General features: G+C 43.1%; 1 protein-coding gene across 1 annotated transcript; it reads left to right on the plus strand.

Annotated features, from left to right (window-relative positions):
- Positions 1–548: 548 nt before the first annotated feature.
- LOC134747060 (GPI mannosyltransferase 3) lies at positions 549–14,252 on the plus strand. Its single transcript, XM_063681629.1, has 10 exons — positions 549–675; positions 1,033–1,313; positions 1,630–1,855; positions 3,166–3,313; positions 4,265–4,393; positions 4,877–5,029; positions 5,786–5,887; positions 6,695–6,874; positions 10,774–11,005; positions 12,515–14,252. Exons 2-10 carry the CDS (start codon positions 1,041–1,043, stop codon positions 12,593–12,595), a joined length of 1,524 nt encoding a protein of 507 aa, XP_063537699.1. The 5' UTR covers positions 549–675; positions 1,033–1,040; the 3' UTR covers positions 12,596–14,252.
- Positions 14,253–17,804: the final 3,552 nt, after the last annotated feature.

Consider the following 17,804-nt stretch of genomic DNA (forward strand, 5'->3'; position numbering starts at 1 on the left):
TGAGTTTTATTTTGCCAGATAGTAAAAAAACCGTGGATCAAAATGACCCAAATTAAGAATGATGTCTCAATGTGGTATTATAATATTATAGACGTAAACTCAATAATATGAATTTTTTTTTGTGGCAGATACAGGGTGTTAATTAGAAAAAAATTTTTTTTAAATAAAAGCGGTGGATGAATTTGACACAGATTTGTTTGAATAACATATAACAATGTTCTGTAAAGTACAACACTTCACTTACCGACTCTAATATTTTTTTAGGCGTTTTAGGATCAATATTAGGTATTTATCCAATGCCATTATACCCGTGGATGAAAATGACACAAAATGCGTGTGTACGTCGGAAGCCACTTTGCCTTTACAGGGAAACAAAGAATTTCGTCTCGAATATTTTTTTTACAGAATGCTGATTGAAAAAAGAAATACCTAAATTTCTACCTAAGCAAATACCTAGGATGACACAAAATATTATTTTTAGGTTTAGTATATGGTCTGGAAACTATATATAAAAAATAAGCAACATTAATATTCTTATAACCTCAGAAGTTATTGGTACAGGTCTATTTTAGTTGAAATTACAGAGAGAAAATATATGAAAACCGGAAGAAGCAGAAAAAACCGGTAAGCTTTATTTATACAACACTACTACGCGGCGGCGGGCTTGTTATTGAGGTTAGTGAAATTTTTACGATATTTTGTTTTTCTATGGAAATGTCAACAAATAACATACATTTTTTGATCTCAATATGACTTATAAATAATATTCAATCATTGGACACCTTAAAAATAATGTCTTTCATTCATTTTCAGCGAAAATCCTAGGGACGCGTTAGTTGACACTTTTTTCTATAAAGTTTGTTTCGCTTGATAAACTCGACAACTTTAAGGTTTCTAATTAGATTGTTGCTCTAGTTTTCCCAAGTCTTAGTCCAACTTAAGTCATTCTGATTTATACTAGAATTATATTAAGACTCGAGCACATTACAGCTGTCTATTTATAGCATATCACATGTAACCTCTATCTTTTAGGCGGGAGAATGGCTCTGCCCTTCAGTGCTAAGGGTCTGAGGCCCTCGCAGGTGGTCTGCGCTATAGTTTTCGTGAGGATTCTGTCCGTATTCCTGGTACAAACTTGGTATGTGCCGGACGAGTATTGGCAGACCCTGGAAGTGGCCCATAAACAGGCCTTTGGGTATGGAGCGCTGACGTGGGAGTGGCAAAAGGGGATAAGGAGCTACCTGTATCCTAGTGTTGTGGCAGTATTGTATACTATTTTGAAGTATACTGGACTGGATTATCCCGAGGCTGTGGTAAGTGTTTGTTTGTTACTGATAAGACATTGTTATGATTAGATTAGCAATTTTAAGGCTCACCATGTATTTGTAGTATTTATTTAAGGAAAAAAACACCTACATCAACTCATTTATGATATTTTGTGACAAATACATGCCAGTATTAGTTGAAATACCTTTATGGTAAAATTAGGTTTTTTGGCATCATAAAATAACAACTTTTGAGATAAAACTAATTTACTAAGTTGTGAGCTAAGAACCTTAGGCCATGTAACAAGCTGCCTTCTGCAAGAATGTTTTGAAAAATTGGATTTAAATGCATCTTTATTTCCAGGTCATTCTACCCCGCATTCTCCAAGCATTGCTAAGCTCCGCAGCAGACTACAGTTTCTACAAATGGACCGGCGGCCGCAAATGGTCCCTATTCCTGATCCTGACGTCTTGGTTTTGGTTCTACACGTCCGGCCGCACCCTGCTTCAGACTGTGGAGACTGCGCTGGTTGCCATTGCCTTGTCTAAGTTCCCATTCAAGGATGGAAGATTGGGTTATTATGAAAAAGGTGAGAAATTATTACATTTTATGGGTTTTTTTGGTTGCGTCTCCTTCTTCTTTTCATCCTGTTACCGCCTGCTGGGGTGAGAGGCTCAAATCATATTCTTTCGCTGACTGGTGCTGGCCAAGTTGCCCAGCACCAGTCAGCTTTATCACGAGCCTTGTCACTATCCATTATAACTTCGTTCTCACTTTTGAGCGCTTTATTTTGCTTAAACTAAGCGCAAAGCGGGATAATAGTTGGAAATTCTAATTATTACAGTCTCACCGCTTTTACACAGTCATCGTTAAAATGAGTTTAAACAATAGACAATTAAAATATTTCTGTAGCATACCTAGTTTATTTGTGGTTAATGTTAACCTAGTTTAATTGTCGTTTAGCTTAGTTAATTAATTGTGACGTTTTCAACCAAAAGGTACCACATTATCGCTTGTTGATAAGGTTGATTTCTAATTGAAGCTATATGAAAATAGCGCCTATAAAAATGGCACAATTAGATAGTAAGGTCAATGTGAGGATGAAGCGGGTAAGGCTGGTTGTCAAGGAAAACACCCAGTCGCTTTAAAATAAGTTGTTTATTTTAAAATTAGAAAAACTTCAAATATTACGTAACGCAATTATCGATATTTTTGCCTTCGACTGTACTTGCACTTGCATATAGTCAGCACGATAAAAATGATCTGTATGTGAACACAACTTTGTTGTACAGAGAGTAAGAGCGTGTACCCTCCTTTTGGACGCTCGACGGAACGCTGCACGCAACACCGAACGCACTGCTGGTCGCTGGCTACTGAGGCTGCACATTTACTCATCTCTTCTGTTTCCTCTCTGTCAACTCGCCTTTCCTCTTCTACTTGGCAGTGCCCAATTGGACAAGCTATAACTGGCCCCAGGAGAGACTAAAACGCACTATCTTGATTTAAAAATACATACTCTTTAATAAGAACAAGAATAAGAATGATTTATTGCAGTACTGTGTACATTTGTAGGTGGTAATCATGATACAATTACAATTGGTTTCAACAGTTACCCATTTCGGGTATGCAATACTTAAGTAACTTATGAACTAAACTTAAAATAACATGCAAAGATATTTACAAATTAATTACATTCCAATTAATATTCAAAATATTCTTTCAAACTATAAAATGTTTTTTCTAGTAGCCAGTTTTTCAACCTTACCCTGAATCGGTTACCTTCAAGTGCCTTGATATCAGCTGGAAGGTTATTGAATACTCGAATAGGTGTTACAAAAGTGCTCTTTTTGTATATGTATGTGTTTGTTTTTGGTTTTAAACATGATTATAATTTTTCAGAAAACAACACATGGCTCTGGCTTGCTTTCATCAGCGTGTTCCTCCGGCCCACATCCGCGGTGCTATGGGTCGTGCTTGGAGCCTACAATCTGTTCACCACCAACCAAGGGCGTTTGCGACTATTTGCTCGCACATACATTCCTATTGGGTAAGAGAAGCTTTTTGTGTGTTGTCATTATCACAGAATAGAGAATTGTTTTATAAGGACCGTGCGCGTTGGAGTGGCCGCCACCATGTTGTTTAAGCCCCCCCTCCCCCCCCCCCCCTAAACTAGCGTCTTTTGAGCGTCGGTGTCTAGTCAGCGCTATGGAAAATGGCGTCGCCGTCTAGTCAGCGCTATGGAAAATGGCGTCGCCGTATAGTCAGCGCTATGGGAAATGGTGTCGCCGTCTAGTCAGCGCTATGGAAAATGGCGTCGCCGTATAGTCGGCGCTATGGGAAATGGCGTCGCCGTATAGTCAGCGCTATGGGAAATGGTGTCGCCGTCTAGTCAGCGCTATGGAAAATGGCGTCGCCGTATAGTCGGCGCTATGGGAAATGGTGTCGCCGTCTAGTCAGCGCTATGGGAAATGGCGTCGCCGTATAGTCAGCGCTATGGGAAATGGCGTCGCCGTCTAGTCAGCGCTATGGGAAATGGCGTCGCCGTCTAGTCAGCGCTATGGAAAATGGCGTCGCTGCGCAGTTGCGCCAACGTTTCGTCGAGCAGCAGCCAAAGAGTTGACTGGACTCTGACGCTAAGGAGACGCTAGTGTGGGGTGGCCCTAGTCCTGCCGTTGCAGTCTTGTTACCGCTGGCTCTGTAATCGCCCTGGACTTTTACTTCCAAGCAGCCGGATTGTAATAATCCTTGGGAATTCTTCCTTTGATCATAGACAATGATATTCCCGCACTTAATTTTTCTCAAAGATAAGAGAAAGGAATATATTTTTCATACAAAGGCACCCATTTTTATTGCTCTTAAGTCTTAACACATTCTCTGCCAGCTACCCGCTCAACAAGTTCTGCTGCGTAGGCGCTTTTCGCTACAAAGCGGAAAAAACCCGTTATTACATGCGTTTAGTATATACAGGTACATGTCTCATGATAACATTTCGTTCCAGCCTCACTGTCGCGGGTCCTCTGATCGCCTTGGACTCGTACTTCCACGGCAGTTTGCTTGTGACCCCCTGGGAGTTCTTCCGCTTCAATGTGCTACATGACATCGCTTCTTTCTACGGGCAGCACCCTTGGTAAGTCTTAATGTGGATAATTTAATTACGGCGTTCGAAACAGTGGCTCAAAGGGGTTCGTGTAAAGTGTCATAGGGCATTTTTTTCGAACTTGGCAGGACACACTGCCGTGTGTCTCGATATAGGTACTCTTAACCCGTGTGTGCTCGTTCCATTCGCGTTACGAATTTTCGAATTCGAAAAAAATAATTCGTTTTATCATACCAGGTGATCCATATTTGATCCAGGTGATGTGTTCCTTGCGAACATACTAAACAGTGAAACTTGAATGAAGCTTAATTATTAAAAATTAAATTTAACAAAATCATAAATTGTCAATAAAACTCTCAACTCAATTTGTATTATGTGTAGTGTTTTAAGTCGTCGTCGAGTCTTAATACAAGCACGAGGGAATTAGGGTTTTAGTTCTTACTACCATGATGACTTACTACTAGAATTGATCTAGGCCAAAATCACGACACTAACCATGTATATTTCTTCCAGGCACTGGTACCTCTCCCAAGGCCTCCCAGCGGTTCTCGGCATCAACCTAATTCCCGTTCTACTGGCAACATACTCCATCCTCCGTCACCCCAGAGAGAACAAAACGGGCCTACTGCTTCTAACTGCCGTCGCACTACATGTAGCATTGTACAGGTGAGAATGAACTCTAATTCTATAGGCATAAAGTGTAAAATGATTTAGCAATGCTGATTTGATCTCTCGCAACAGCGGTTTTAGGTATCAACAGGCGTGGCTCACTACGCGATTTCGTCACGTCGCTACAAGTACATGCGGCTCGCACCAATTTTGGTGTCTAGCCATAGTAGTTGCCGCGCACCGCTACGGAACGGACGCCTGCTAGCGCTTGCGCCACCTAGCGACCATATCTGTCGTAATAGACGCGTTTTGTTAGAGAGTGAACCTTCTGTACCTAATACTATTATTTATTCAGTGGTATCAACTTGATACCAGTTCTACTGGTAGTATCTACCCTCCATTATCCTAGAGAGAACAAAACTGGCCTACTTCTCTTAACCACTGTTGCACTACATGTGGCGTTTAACAGGTGAAAATGCACTTTAATATCATAAACATAACGCACATTATTGAACCAACAATGCTGGTATATATGTGTAATTCATTAGTTTCATTACTTTAAATTAAGAGAGTAAAGCGACCGTCTTATATGTAGCCAATTGTTGAAAAAGTGCTCTATCGTGTCTAAGATTGCTAGCCAAAAAACGTATTGTAGGTTTTAAATTTAGAATGGAATTTTGACTGTCATTTCGAATGCGATATTGCGTCCGCGGGACTAAAAGGGTTATTAACAAACCTTCTGTAAACATCTAGAGTCATTTTCGACATAAAAATGTGAGTTTTAAAGTACTTAATTATCAATCATTATTTCAGTTTCATCGCCCACAAGGAGTTCAGATTCGTCCTGCCGCTGCTGCCGATCCTGCTGTATTTGTCTCAAGACGTCATTGTGCCGTGGAGTAGGAAAGCCAAGAAGTAAGTTTCATTCACCAATCACTACATAGTATAAAATACCGCTTTCCGCTGTCTGTCTGTCCCTATGTATGCTTAGATCTTTAAAACTAGGCAACGGATTGTGATGCGGTTTTTTATAATAGATAGAGTGATTCAAGAGGAAGGTTCTATGTATAATTTGTTAAGGTTTTGTGTAAATTAGTTGAACTACCCGTGCGAAGCCGGGGCGGGTCGCTAGTCAACTATAAAACTGAGAATATAGCTACGGTGATAATGCAACTAGCGCATAGCGATAGACTATATTTTCGGACGTAAAACGTACGTGTAGATTTAGATCCTGTGTGAATAAAAGAAATGCAAGTATTAAATAAATAACAAATAAATAAATTGGTATTAATTATATCTGCCAAGTTATTAATCTGGTTCTTTATAATATCAGCGAGTGCTTTTCAAAGAAATTGGCCATTAAATAGCCTTGTGACAGACATTGGTTAGGTAATAAAACTGGCCAAGTGCAAGTCGGACTCGCGCACGAAGGGTTCCTTACCATTACGCAAAAAAAATCACGTTTGTTGTATGGGAGCCCCACTTAGATATTTATTTTATTCTGTTTTTAGTATTTGTTGTTAAAGCGGCAAGAGAAATACATCATCTGTGAAAATTTCAACTGTCTAGCTATCACGGTTCATGAGATACAGCCTGGTGACAGACAGACTGTGGAGTCTTAGTAATAGGGTCCCGTTTTTACCCTTTGGGTACGGAACCCTAAAAATGAATGAAACCGACATAAATGATGACGACATTTTCTCAAGTGTAATTTTCTTCCAGATGGCAAATATACCTCGTTGCCCTGGCAGTCCTCGTCGGCAACGCCGTGCCAGCTTTATACTTCGGCCTCGTGCACCAGAGCGGCACGCTCAAGGTCATGCCGCTGCTGCGAGACTCCTTGCCCAACAACCGCTCGTCCGTGCTGTTCATGATGCCTTGCCACTCCACGCCTCTATACAGGTAACGTCACACTCCATGCACGCTCAAGGTCATGCCGCTGCTGCGAGACTCCTTGCCCAACAACCGCTCGTCCGTGCTGTTCATGATGCCTTGCCACTCCACGCCTCTATACAGGTAACGTCACACTCCATGCACGCTCAAGGTCATGCCGCTGCTGCGAGACTCCTTGCCCAACAACCGCTCGTCCGTGCTGTTCATGATGCCTTGCCACTCCACGCCTCTATACAGGTAACGTCACACTCCATGCACGCTCAAGGTCATGCCGCTGCTGCGAGACTCCTTGCCCAACAACCGCTCGTCCGTGCTGTTCATGATGCCTTGCCACTCCACGCCTCTATACAGGTAACGTCACACTCCATGCACGCTCAAGGTCATGCCGCTGCTGCGAGACTCCTTGCCCAACAACCGCTCGTCCGTGCTGTTCATGATGCCTTGCCACTCCACGCCTCTATACAGGTAACGTCACACTCCATGCACGCTCAAGGTCATGCCGCTGCTGCGAGACTCCTTGCCCAACAACCGCTCGTCCGTGCTGTTCATGATGCCTTGCCACTCCACGCCTCTATACAGGTAACGTCACACTCCATGCACGCTCAAGGTCATGCCGCTGCTGCGAGACTCCTTGCCCAACAACCGCTCGTCCGTGCTGTTCATGATGCCTTGCCACTCCACGCCTCTATACAGGTAACGTCACACTCCATGCACGCTCAAGGTCATGCCGCTGCTGCGAGACTCCTTGCCCAACAACCGCTCGTCCGTGCTGTTCATGATGCCTTGCCACTCCACGCCTCTATACAGGTAACGTCACACTCCATGCACGCTCAAGGTCATGCCGCTGCTGCGAGACTCCTTGCCCAACAACCGCTCGTCCGTGCTGTTCATGATGCCTTGCCACTCCACGCCTCTATACAGGTAACGTCACACTCCATGCACGCTCAAGGTCATGCCGCTGCTGCGAGACTCCTTGCCCAACAACCGCTCGTCCGTGCTGTTCATGATGCCTTGCCACTCCACGCCTCTATACAGGTAACGTCACACTCCATGCACGCTCAAGGTCATGCCGCTGCTGCGAGACTCCTTGCCCAACAACCGCTCGTCCGTGCTGTTCATGATGCCTTGCCACTCCACGCCTCTATACAGGTAACGTCACACTCCATGCACGCTCAAGGTCATGCCGCTGCTGCGAGACTCCTTGCCCAACAACCGCTCGTCCGTGCTGTTCATGATGCCTTGCCACTCCACGCCTCTATACAGGTAACGTCACACTCCATGCACGCTCAAGGTCATGCCGCTGCTGCGAGACTCCTTGCCCAACAACCGCTCGTCCGTGCTGTTCATGATGCCTTGCCACTCCACGCCTCTATACAGGTAACGTCACACTCCATGCACGCTCAAGGTCATGCCGCTGCTGCGAGACTCCTTGCCCAACAACCGCTCGTCCGTGCTGTTCATGATGCCTTGCCACTCCACGCCTCTATACAGGTAACGTCACACTCCATGCACGCTCAAGGTCATGCCGCTGCTGCGAGACTCCTTGCCCAACAACCGCTCGTCCGTGCTGTTCATGATGCCTTGCCACTCCACGCCTCTATACAGGTAACGTCACACTCCATGCACGCTCAAGGTCATGCCGCTGCTGCGAGACTCCTTGCCCAACAACCGCTCGTCCGTGCTGTTCATGATGCCTTGCCACTCCACGCCTCTATACAGGTAACGTCACACTCCATGCACGCTCAAGGTCATGCCGCTGCTGCGAGACTCCTTGCCCAACAACCGCTCGTCCGTGCTGTTCATGATGCCTTGCCACTCCACGCCTCTATACAGGTAACGTCACACTCCATGCACGCTCAAGGTCATGCCGCTGCTGCGAGACTCCTTGCCCAACAACCGCTCGTCCGTGCTGTTCATGATGCCTTGCCACTCCACGCCTCTATACAGGTAACGTCACACTCCATGCACGCTCAAGGTCATGCCGCTGCTGCGAGACTCCTTGCCCAACAACCGCTCGTCCGTGCTGTTCATGATGCCTTGCCACTCCACGCCTCTATACAGGTAACGTCACACTCCATGCACGCTCAAGGTCATGCCGCTGCTGCGAGACTCCTTGCCCAACAACCGCTCGTCCGTGCTGTTCATGATGCCTTGCCACTCCACGCCTCTATACAGGTAACGTCACACTCCATGCACGCTCAAGGTCATGCCGCTGCTGCGAGACTCCTTGCCCAACAACCGCTCGTCCGTGCTGTTCATGATGCCTTGCCACTCCACGCCTCTATACAGGTAACGTCACACTCCATGCACGCTCAAGGTCATGCCGCTGCTGCGAGACTCCTTGCCCAACAACCGCTCGTCCGTGCTGTTCATGATGCCTTGCCACTCCACGCCTCTATACAGGTAACGTCACACTCCATGCACGCTCAAGGTCATGCCGCTGCTGCGAGACTCCTTGCCCAACAACCGCTCGTCCGTGCTGTTCATGATGCCTTGCCACTCCACGCCTCTATACAGGTAACGTCACACTCCATGCACGCTCAAGGTCATGCCGCTGCTGCGAGACTCCTTGCCCAACAACCGCTCGTCCGTGCTGTTCATGATGCCTTGCCACTCCACGCCTCTATACAGGTAACGTCACACTCCATGCACGCTCAAGGTCATGCCGCTGCTGCGAGACTCCTTGCCCAACAACCGCTCGTCCGTGCTGTTCATGATGCCTTGCCACTCCACGCCTCTATACAGGTAACGTCACACTCCATGCACGCTCAAGGTCATGCCGCTGCTGCGAGACTCCTTGCCCAACAACCGCTCGTCCGTGCTGTTCATGATGCCTTGCCACTCCACGCCTCTATACAGGTAACGTCACACTCCATGCACGCTCAAGGTCATGCCGCTGCTGCGAGACTCCTTGCCCAACAACCGCTCGTCCGTGCTGTTCATGATGCCTTGCCACTCCACGCCTCTATACAGGTAACGTCACACTCCATGCACGCTCAAGGTCATGCCGCTGCTGCGAGACTCCTTGCCCAACAACCGCTCGTCCGTGCTGTTCATGATGCCTTGCCACTCCACGCCTCTATACAGGTAACGTCACACTCCATGCACGCTCAAGGTCATGCCGCTGCTGCGAGACTCCTTGCCCAACAACCGCTCGTCCGTGCTGTTCATGATGCCTTGCCACTCCACGCCTCTATACAGGTAACGTCACACTCCATGCACGCTCAAGGTCATGCCGCTGCTGCGAGACTCCTTGCCCAACAACCGCTCGTCCGTGCTGTTCATGATGCCTTGCCACTCCACGCCTCTATACAGGTAACGTCACACTCCATGCACGCTCAAGGTCATGCCGCTGCTGCGAGACTCCTTGCCCAACAACCGCTCGTCCGTGCTGTTCATGATGCCTTGCCACTCCACTCCTCTATACAGGTCAAACCATACTTCATTTATTGTACTAGATCAAGGGTCTCCAAACTTTGACCCGAAGGCTAAGGCTGTGACCTTATTTTATAAAGCTACAAGTTTAATGGCGAAGGTTGTTTTTCTATAAATTAATAAAATGTGCCATTCTCAACCAAAAGGGTACTTATTGTCGGTCGTCAATAAGGCGCTACTTCCATATAGCTTCAATTTGAAATCAGCCTTATCGATAAGCGACAATGTGGTACCTTTTGGTTGAAAACGTCACAAATGTTTTTCTTCGGTACATGTATTCATAAAAAGTAAGTAAGTGTTTCACGTAAGTGAACGATGAGATGACGCCAAGTGAATGGGACAAGGGCAAGCGAATGAGCATGTATTTATGTCATAAGTAAATTAAATGTCTAACTGAAATAATAAAGATCTGTATCTTTTATCTTTACTTTATTTGAAACAAGCTCCATATCTAAGTTCGTTTTTTTTTCCAGTCACCTCCACGTAAACATCACAACCCGCTACCTGAACTGCGACCCGCCCATCGGCAGAACCGGCGACACCTACGAATCAGAAGCCTTCTTCCACAACCCCCAGGCGTGGTGGCGTAGAGAATACAACTCCAGGCAACCGCCTAATTTTGTAGTACTATTTGACGTGCTGAAAGGCAGAGTCGAGAGTTTGCTGACTGGATATAGACAGATATATGAACTGCCCCATACACAGGTACGATAATATGATATTTGCTAATGTTTAACACTGACAAGCCTTGATGGCGTAGGGGATACAATCGTCCACTTTCGTGCTTGCCGTTACTTTTTGATGCGCTGAAAGGAAGAGTCGAGAGTTTGCTGGCTGGTTATAGACAGATATATAAACTGCCGCATACACATATTTGTTATATTATGACATTTGATCATCTATAAATTGTATATACAGATGTCAATCACAATGAAAAAATCAACGATGATCAACTCTGGTCAACGTGGGACTCGAACCCACATCCTTGGATTGCCGGTCCAATGCGTTACCAACTTACAGCGTTACAGTTACATTTGATCATGTTAAAGACTCGAGTCAGACTTGTTGACAAAGTGTTCTTACGAAATCCGCAAACTCAAGCGCGCGGTTTTTTTTATGCGATAAACGCAGCGTTGAACGCAGGCGATCAACGGAATGTAGGAAAAATGACAATACGCTTTATTACCGCTGCGTTTACCGCGTAAAACAATAGTGTCATTAGATTATCTGATGTAAAACGGGTGTGTGGCAAACGCATTGCGTTTAACGCTGCGTTTACCGCGTAAAACAATAGTGTCATTAGATTATCTGATGTAAAACGGGTGTGTGGCAAACGCATTGCGTTTAACGCTGCGTTTACCGCGTAAAACAATAGTGTCATTAGATTATCTGATGTAAAACGGGTGTGTGGCAAACGCATTGCGTTTAACGCTGCGTTTATCGCATAGAACAACCGCGCGCTTTACTGGTGCAGATTAATACGGAAGCAGATGATATCCTATTATTATTGGGTTGATACGGGCCTTTGAGTGTCACTTCGACCAATCAGTGATCTAGACTTATATTGACCGGGATATAGACCGTGATTACCTTTTGTATTATTTGTGAGCTCCCGATATTTCGACGCAGTTACATGCATCATGTTCACGGGTGGGTTTCAGTCACCCGTGAACATGATGCATGTAACTGCGTCGAAATATCGGGAGCTCACAAATAATACAAAAGGTAATCACGGTCTATATCCCGGTCAATATAAGTCTAGTGAAACTAACCGTGAATCATTCAAAACTCCAATCAGTGATCTATTGTGACGGCCCTTTAAAGTTCATTACTAATGCCCGTTGAGCGGTCGCTATTGTTTGACATAATTATTGAAAGTCATAATGTAATAATTGTCATTAGTCATAATTTGGTTTTTAAGAAACGCGTAACTTTTCAGGATTGCCATAAAACAAACCAAACCTAACCTATCTATAGGATAACCCGAGGAAAATCCTGAGAAATTAACGGTTTCAGAATTATGACTAATGATAATATGACAATCATTACATTTATGACTTTCAATAATTATGTCAAACAAAGGGACCCTGCCCGTTGAGTCCTGAAAATTCCAGGTTCTTTGGACCGTAATGTTCCTCTATTATATCGTAGTCAGACCAAGCTAACTTTGTATAGCATTTGCAACGACAAAGACGAATTTAATATCTATTTCAGTTCCCCGAAGGCGAGGTGAGCGCGAGCGTGCTGGTGTACCAGAAGAACGACCGACCCAAGCCTGGCGACGACACCGTCTAACCTCTGTTAGTACCTCCTTACTATTACAATACTAGCCTGTGGAAACGGCCCTCTCAACACATTTTCATTACAATATATATGACTTATATAAGTGGACGTAGTTTAGCAAAAAAGATCCATCCCCTTAAATTTGACATATAACCTTTTCGACGCCGTGTCAAACACAAAAGCTGTCACTGGGACGCCACGTCGCCGAAGCACATGCTCGTAGTCTATGTTGTTCTGTGGTCTTTGACTGATTAATCCGTCTTTGGCGTTGGACCTGCGGTGCCGATATATCCGTCATTGGCGTCCAAAAGGTTAAATTAATGTCTTCTTTTTGGCAGAAAGTTAAAATTCTATTGACTTGTTTTTGTGGATTGGACCTTTTCCCCTAAGTTACGTCCAAGTATGAGTCCAAGCCTGCGAATAGACGAATGACGAGGCGAATTGAAATGTCAATTTTTTTCTGCGTTTTCACATTCGAATTCCCTTTCGCCTCACCGTTCACACGCATGTGGGCTTTTAGATTTGAAAGAAGGAACAAAACGGCAATAAAGAAGAATGACAGGGATAACCAGCGGCCGAGGCTAGATTTGAATCAAAGAGAATTGATTGTAATAGAGAGGTAGTCTAAGAAAAAATCGTGTCCCGTATTTTGGCATCCAAAACACTGCGCCATGTGTTTTGCGGTCACTGAATTGTCAAACGACAACTTTTGACAATCAGAGTTACCGTATAATGTATGGAGTTGTACAGAGCCATCTCGTTTACCTGTCAAATTCGAAGCACGAAAATGTCTTAGATTTTACACATCTTACTCAATCAATATATCTTTGATTTGAACTAATCCACAGTTTTAGCGACTGATGACATAACCCTTTTTAATATATGACTTATTTTCGATTTATCAAGACAATTTATTACAGTAAATTATAGATTAATTGTATTAAAGAATGAAATATTTTAGAAATATGTTTTCGATTCATGAATGAAATTTGTTTGGATTTGAATTCTACGAAAGGTAGCTAGTAATGTTTTTGTAAACTTGACTGCAAAAAGATAAGGTGTACCTACAATTATTAATAAAAATCATTTGAGCCAAGTCTTACGGCCTGGCCACGATATCGCGCGGCGGCGGCCATAGGTTGAAGCGAGACAGCGATCGGACCTTTCGTTCCCACCTATGGCCGCCGCTCGCCGCTGCCGCCGCCGCGCGATTGTGGCCGGGCCGTTAGGGCCAGTACAGACGGACTGCAACCCGACTGTAATTTGTATGGGAATTGCGTGCCGCCTGCAACATCGGCCCTAACCGCTCATCTTAATACATTAGAAAATGTCTTGATAATTCATTGTTTCCTCAGACAGTGATAAAACAGGTTCTATGAAACATATTGCATTTCAACTCGGTGCCAAGAGTGAGGTATAGATTAATTATTATTACGATGGACTGCGTGGGAGTTTTGCCCCATCCGTTTTACTTTAGAAAAAATTTAGAATCAACGGGGATGTGTACTGGAGACGTGAAGACATTGCTAGATAAATAATTTTGGAAATTGAACCTTATTTGTGACATATTAAAGTCGAGTTTAGAGGCTACTTGACATGTTAACTGTTTAAAAATTAACTAAACAAATCAATCGTAGCTCTTAATCTGTTAACCACAAACTGATTTTATATTTTTTCATTTCTCATGCTCTGAAAGAGGGTCATTGTTGTTCTAAAAGGTGTGCAGAAAATGATACGTGTCTGCACTAGAGCATTTTACGTTCCAAGTACGATTTTTTCTATTTTTTCACAATAAGCAATTGAAATTTTGGGTTTAAATGAATTAGTTATAAAATTTCCATTCTGATATAAATATCCATATTCCATAAATAACGATACTTTTGCCTAAATTGTTATTTGAAAGTACCCTCAAGAAATACTATAAAAATGTATACTTAGTCATGTTTTTAAAATAACACATGCATTTTACTTACCTCGTATTCGAAATGAAAAGTAGAGTGTTTAACTCGGGAGAAAGGCATCATTTCAGCCTCGGACTATTGGCGCTCTCACTGCGTTCGAGCGCCAAACAACCTCGGCAGAAATGAGTGCCTTTCATCCCTTGGTTAACAATCTACTATTGTTTTGCTGCGACGATCAAAACTGACTGTCTGTATGTGTCCTTAATTCGGTATTCATATAGAATATAATTTATGATTTTGCTATTATGATAGCCTTCCACACCAAGCGCTGGTGGCCTAGCGGTAAGAGCGTGCGACTTGCAATCCGGAGGTCGCGGGTTCAAACCCCGGCTCGTACCAATGAGTTTTTCGGAACTTATGTACGAAATATCATTTGATATTTACCAGTCGCTTTTCGGTGAAGGAAAACATCGTGAGGAAACCGGACTAATCCCAACAAGGCCTAGTTTCCCCTCTGGGTTGGAAGGTCAGATGGCAGTCTCTTTCGTAAAAACTAGTGCCTGCGCCAATTCTTGGGATTAGTCGCCAAGCGGTCCCCAGGCTCCCATGAGCCGTGAGCTTTTCACAACAAGCATATCGATCCCTCTTTACACACTGTTTTTGTGTGCGTAAGAGATAGGTAACATGTGAATACTTAGCGTACGTAACAATTTTATTATAGCTGTATCAACACTTACTTTCCAGTACCATCCCCTACTATCGTCTCGAAAATGAACTACGTGCGTTCTACGTAATCTAAATTTGTATGTATCGTGTATGTGTTTGTGTAGTGTTTTCTTTCATATTCTGTTCCCCATGACGAGAGAATTGCAAAACGCAAGTACAAATTATGTCTTAATTTACATATTTTACTGACTTGCCAAAGCTAGGAACGTTTTATATAACGACTAACATATCTTGTATAATGTACGCGGGGATTGCGTTTCGTTCTTATGGCGGTGTGTTGTCTTAGGGCCTGTACACACTTGAAACTTTGATTTTCGTGGTACGCACTTAACCGCCAACTTCCAGTATGGAAAATTGTCCCGCCGCCGCAGTTGCAATCGCTGGTGTGTATGTGGCCTTATAGCGGACATATGATTAGTCTTATTTGTGATTCGATTTTTAGAAATATTACGTAAAATGTGTTCGATAAAAAAAATTGAATCATAACTATTCAATTGTGTGAGAACGAAACGCAATAACGACTCGACCACCGAATAATAACAATAAAAAAATAGACGTTATTTTCGTATTTAATATAAAATTTATTTGGACATCTTTAATTCGCTTAATATGGCTTTATTTGCAATGGAATTTGGATTATTTTTTTCTTATTTAGATATAGATTTGACTATTTGCCTTGCTCAAATTATAAAGACAAATATAAGTATTTTAAGATCTCTTTAAGCTTGGATATAAATTTTCATAGAATGACCCTCAATTCATAAGTAATTTTGAATGTAATAACAGAAAACCTGGTGCCCCTTTTTAAACACTTGTAATTCAATTTAACCCTTCGTATGTCTTTGTCAAAAATTTGCTACCGAGTTATACCTTAAAACTGTAAATTACAGTCCAAATTGTGTGGTACGTATACGGGACAAGAAATAAATATTATAGCACATTCTTACACAGATTGACAAAGTCCCACGGTAAGCCTAAGGAGGCTTGTGTTATGGGTACTCAGGCAACGATATATATAATATATAAATACTTAAATACATAAAAACACCCATGACTCAGGAACAAATATCTGTGCTCATCACACAAATAAATGCCCTTACCGGGATTCGAACCCAGGACCATCGGCTTCACAGGCAGGGTCACTACCCACTAGGCCAAACCGGTCGTCAAAAACGAAAGAAATACAACGTCAATTTGTCTACAGATTACGATTGTTTATAAAATGGCCCCATGACTGTCTTTGTATTTCCTTTTATTGTTACAATAATAATATTGAGTTTATTCTATGAACATTTCTGTCCATGCAATGTTGTCTTATAATAGCAAGGTGCATACAAACTGAAGTATTTCCTCTGCATTTCAACTTGACTTCATTATTAATATTGACGATAAAAATACGATTTAGTCTTCCTAAAAAAATGGTACAATTTTTTTTTACTGTGCAATAATGTTTAAGAAATACATATAATATACATATAGTCAGACGTCAGCGGAATATCGATATGGTTTATTTTAGTTTGTAAAATAACATTCTATCTCCAGTAATGTCAAGTAGAAATGCTTCAATCTGTACGCACCTTTAGAGTATACAGTATAAATAAATGCACTTGCCGCCTAAGAACTGATGACATCTAATGCCGGCTATACACACTCGTTGAGAGCCTCTCGCCGAGTCTCGGCAACGCTCCGATCCAATCGGAGAAGGGCGAGACGTGAAGGGGGCAGTATGTACACACTGTCTGTCTGTCTCGGGGTGTCGGCGAGTGTGTACAGCGGGTATTAAACATTTTAGGTGCAGGCAGTAGCATGTATTATTTATTAAGAACAATGTCGAGCAATATTTGTAGGTATTTAGTTTGTTATCTCCTAGTGTAAGTTAAAGCAATTGTCTTCTATAGAAATGTGAAGTGTGAATTTTTAAATAAAGATTTTATTTTTAATAAGTTCTATTGAGAATAGTTTTACTTTTTACAAGCTTTTTATTAACTTGCAATGTACCTATGTAAGTAAGTATGTTTGTAAGGGTCGAATATTGCAAGTTAAATTTGACCCACTTCCCGGTTTCCGATGAAGCTGAAAATTTGCATACATATGTAAGTCCGGTGACAATGCAATATTATGGTACACATCACACGAAACCATCGCCATAAAGCCGTTTCCATATAATCTAAAGGGGCCCACTGACTATCAGTCCGCCGGACGATATCGGCCTGTCAGTTAGAACAAAAATTTGACAGTTCCGAACAACTCTCAGGCCGATATCGTCTGGCGGACTGATAGTCAGTGGGCCCCTTAAGTTACACTCTCATTTTAAAACGACTTGCTAACATACAAACATACGGGTCAAACTGAGAACTTTTTAAGGCGGTTATAAATTACATGAAACTTGGTATGATCGTAGTGGTACTCGTTTTCGTTGCTAGAAATATGTTGCTTGAATGTTCTTGTTATATCAGAACCGTTTAAAATGAGAGCGTAGCTTTGATTGTATGGCGGCGCGGCGGCGAGGTTCGTGGGCTTCGGATTTATGTTAATAAAATTTCGATCTTAGGGCGGTTCCCTGAGCCAGAAGGCGAAAAATCTCCTTATATGAT

Source organism: Cydia strobilella, chromosome 14 (assembly GCF_947568885.1).
Source record: "Cydia strobilella chromosome 14, ilCydStro3.1, whole genome shotgun sequence".
NCBI lineage: Eukaryota > Metazoa > Arthropoda > Insecta > Lepidoptera > Tortricidae > Cydia > Cydia strobilella.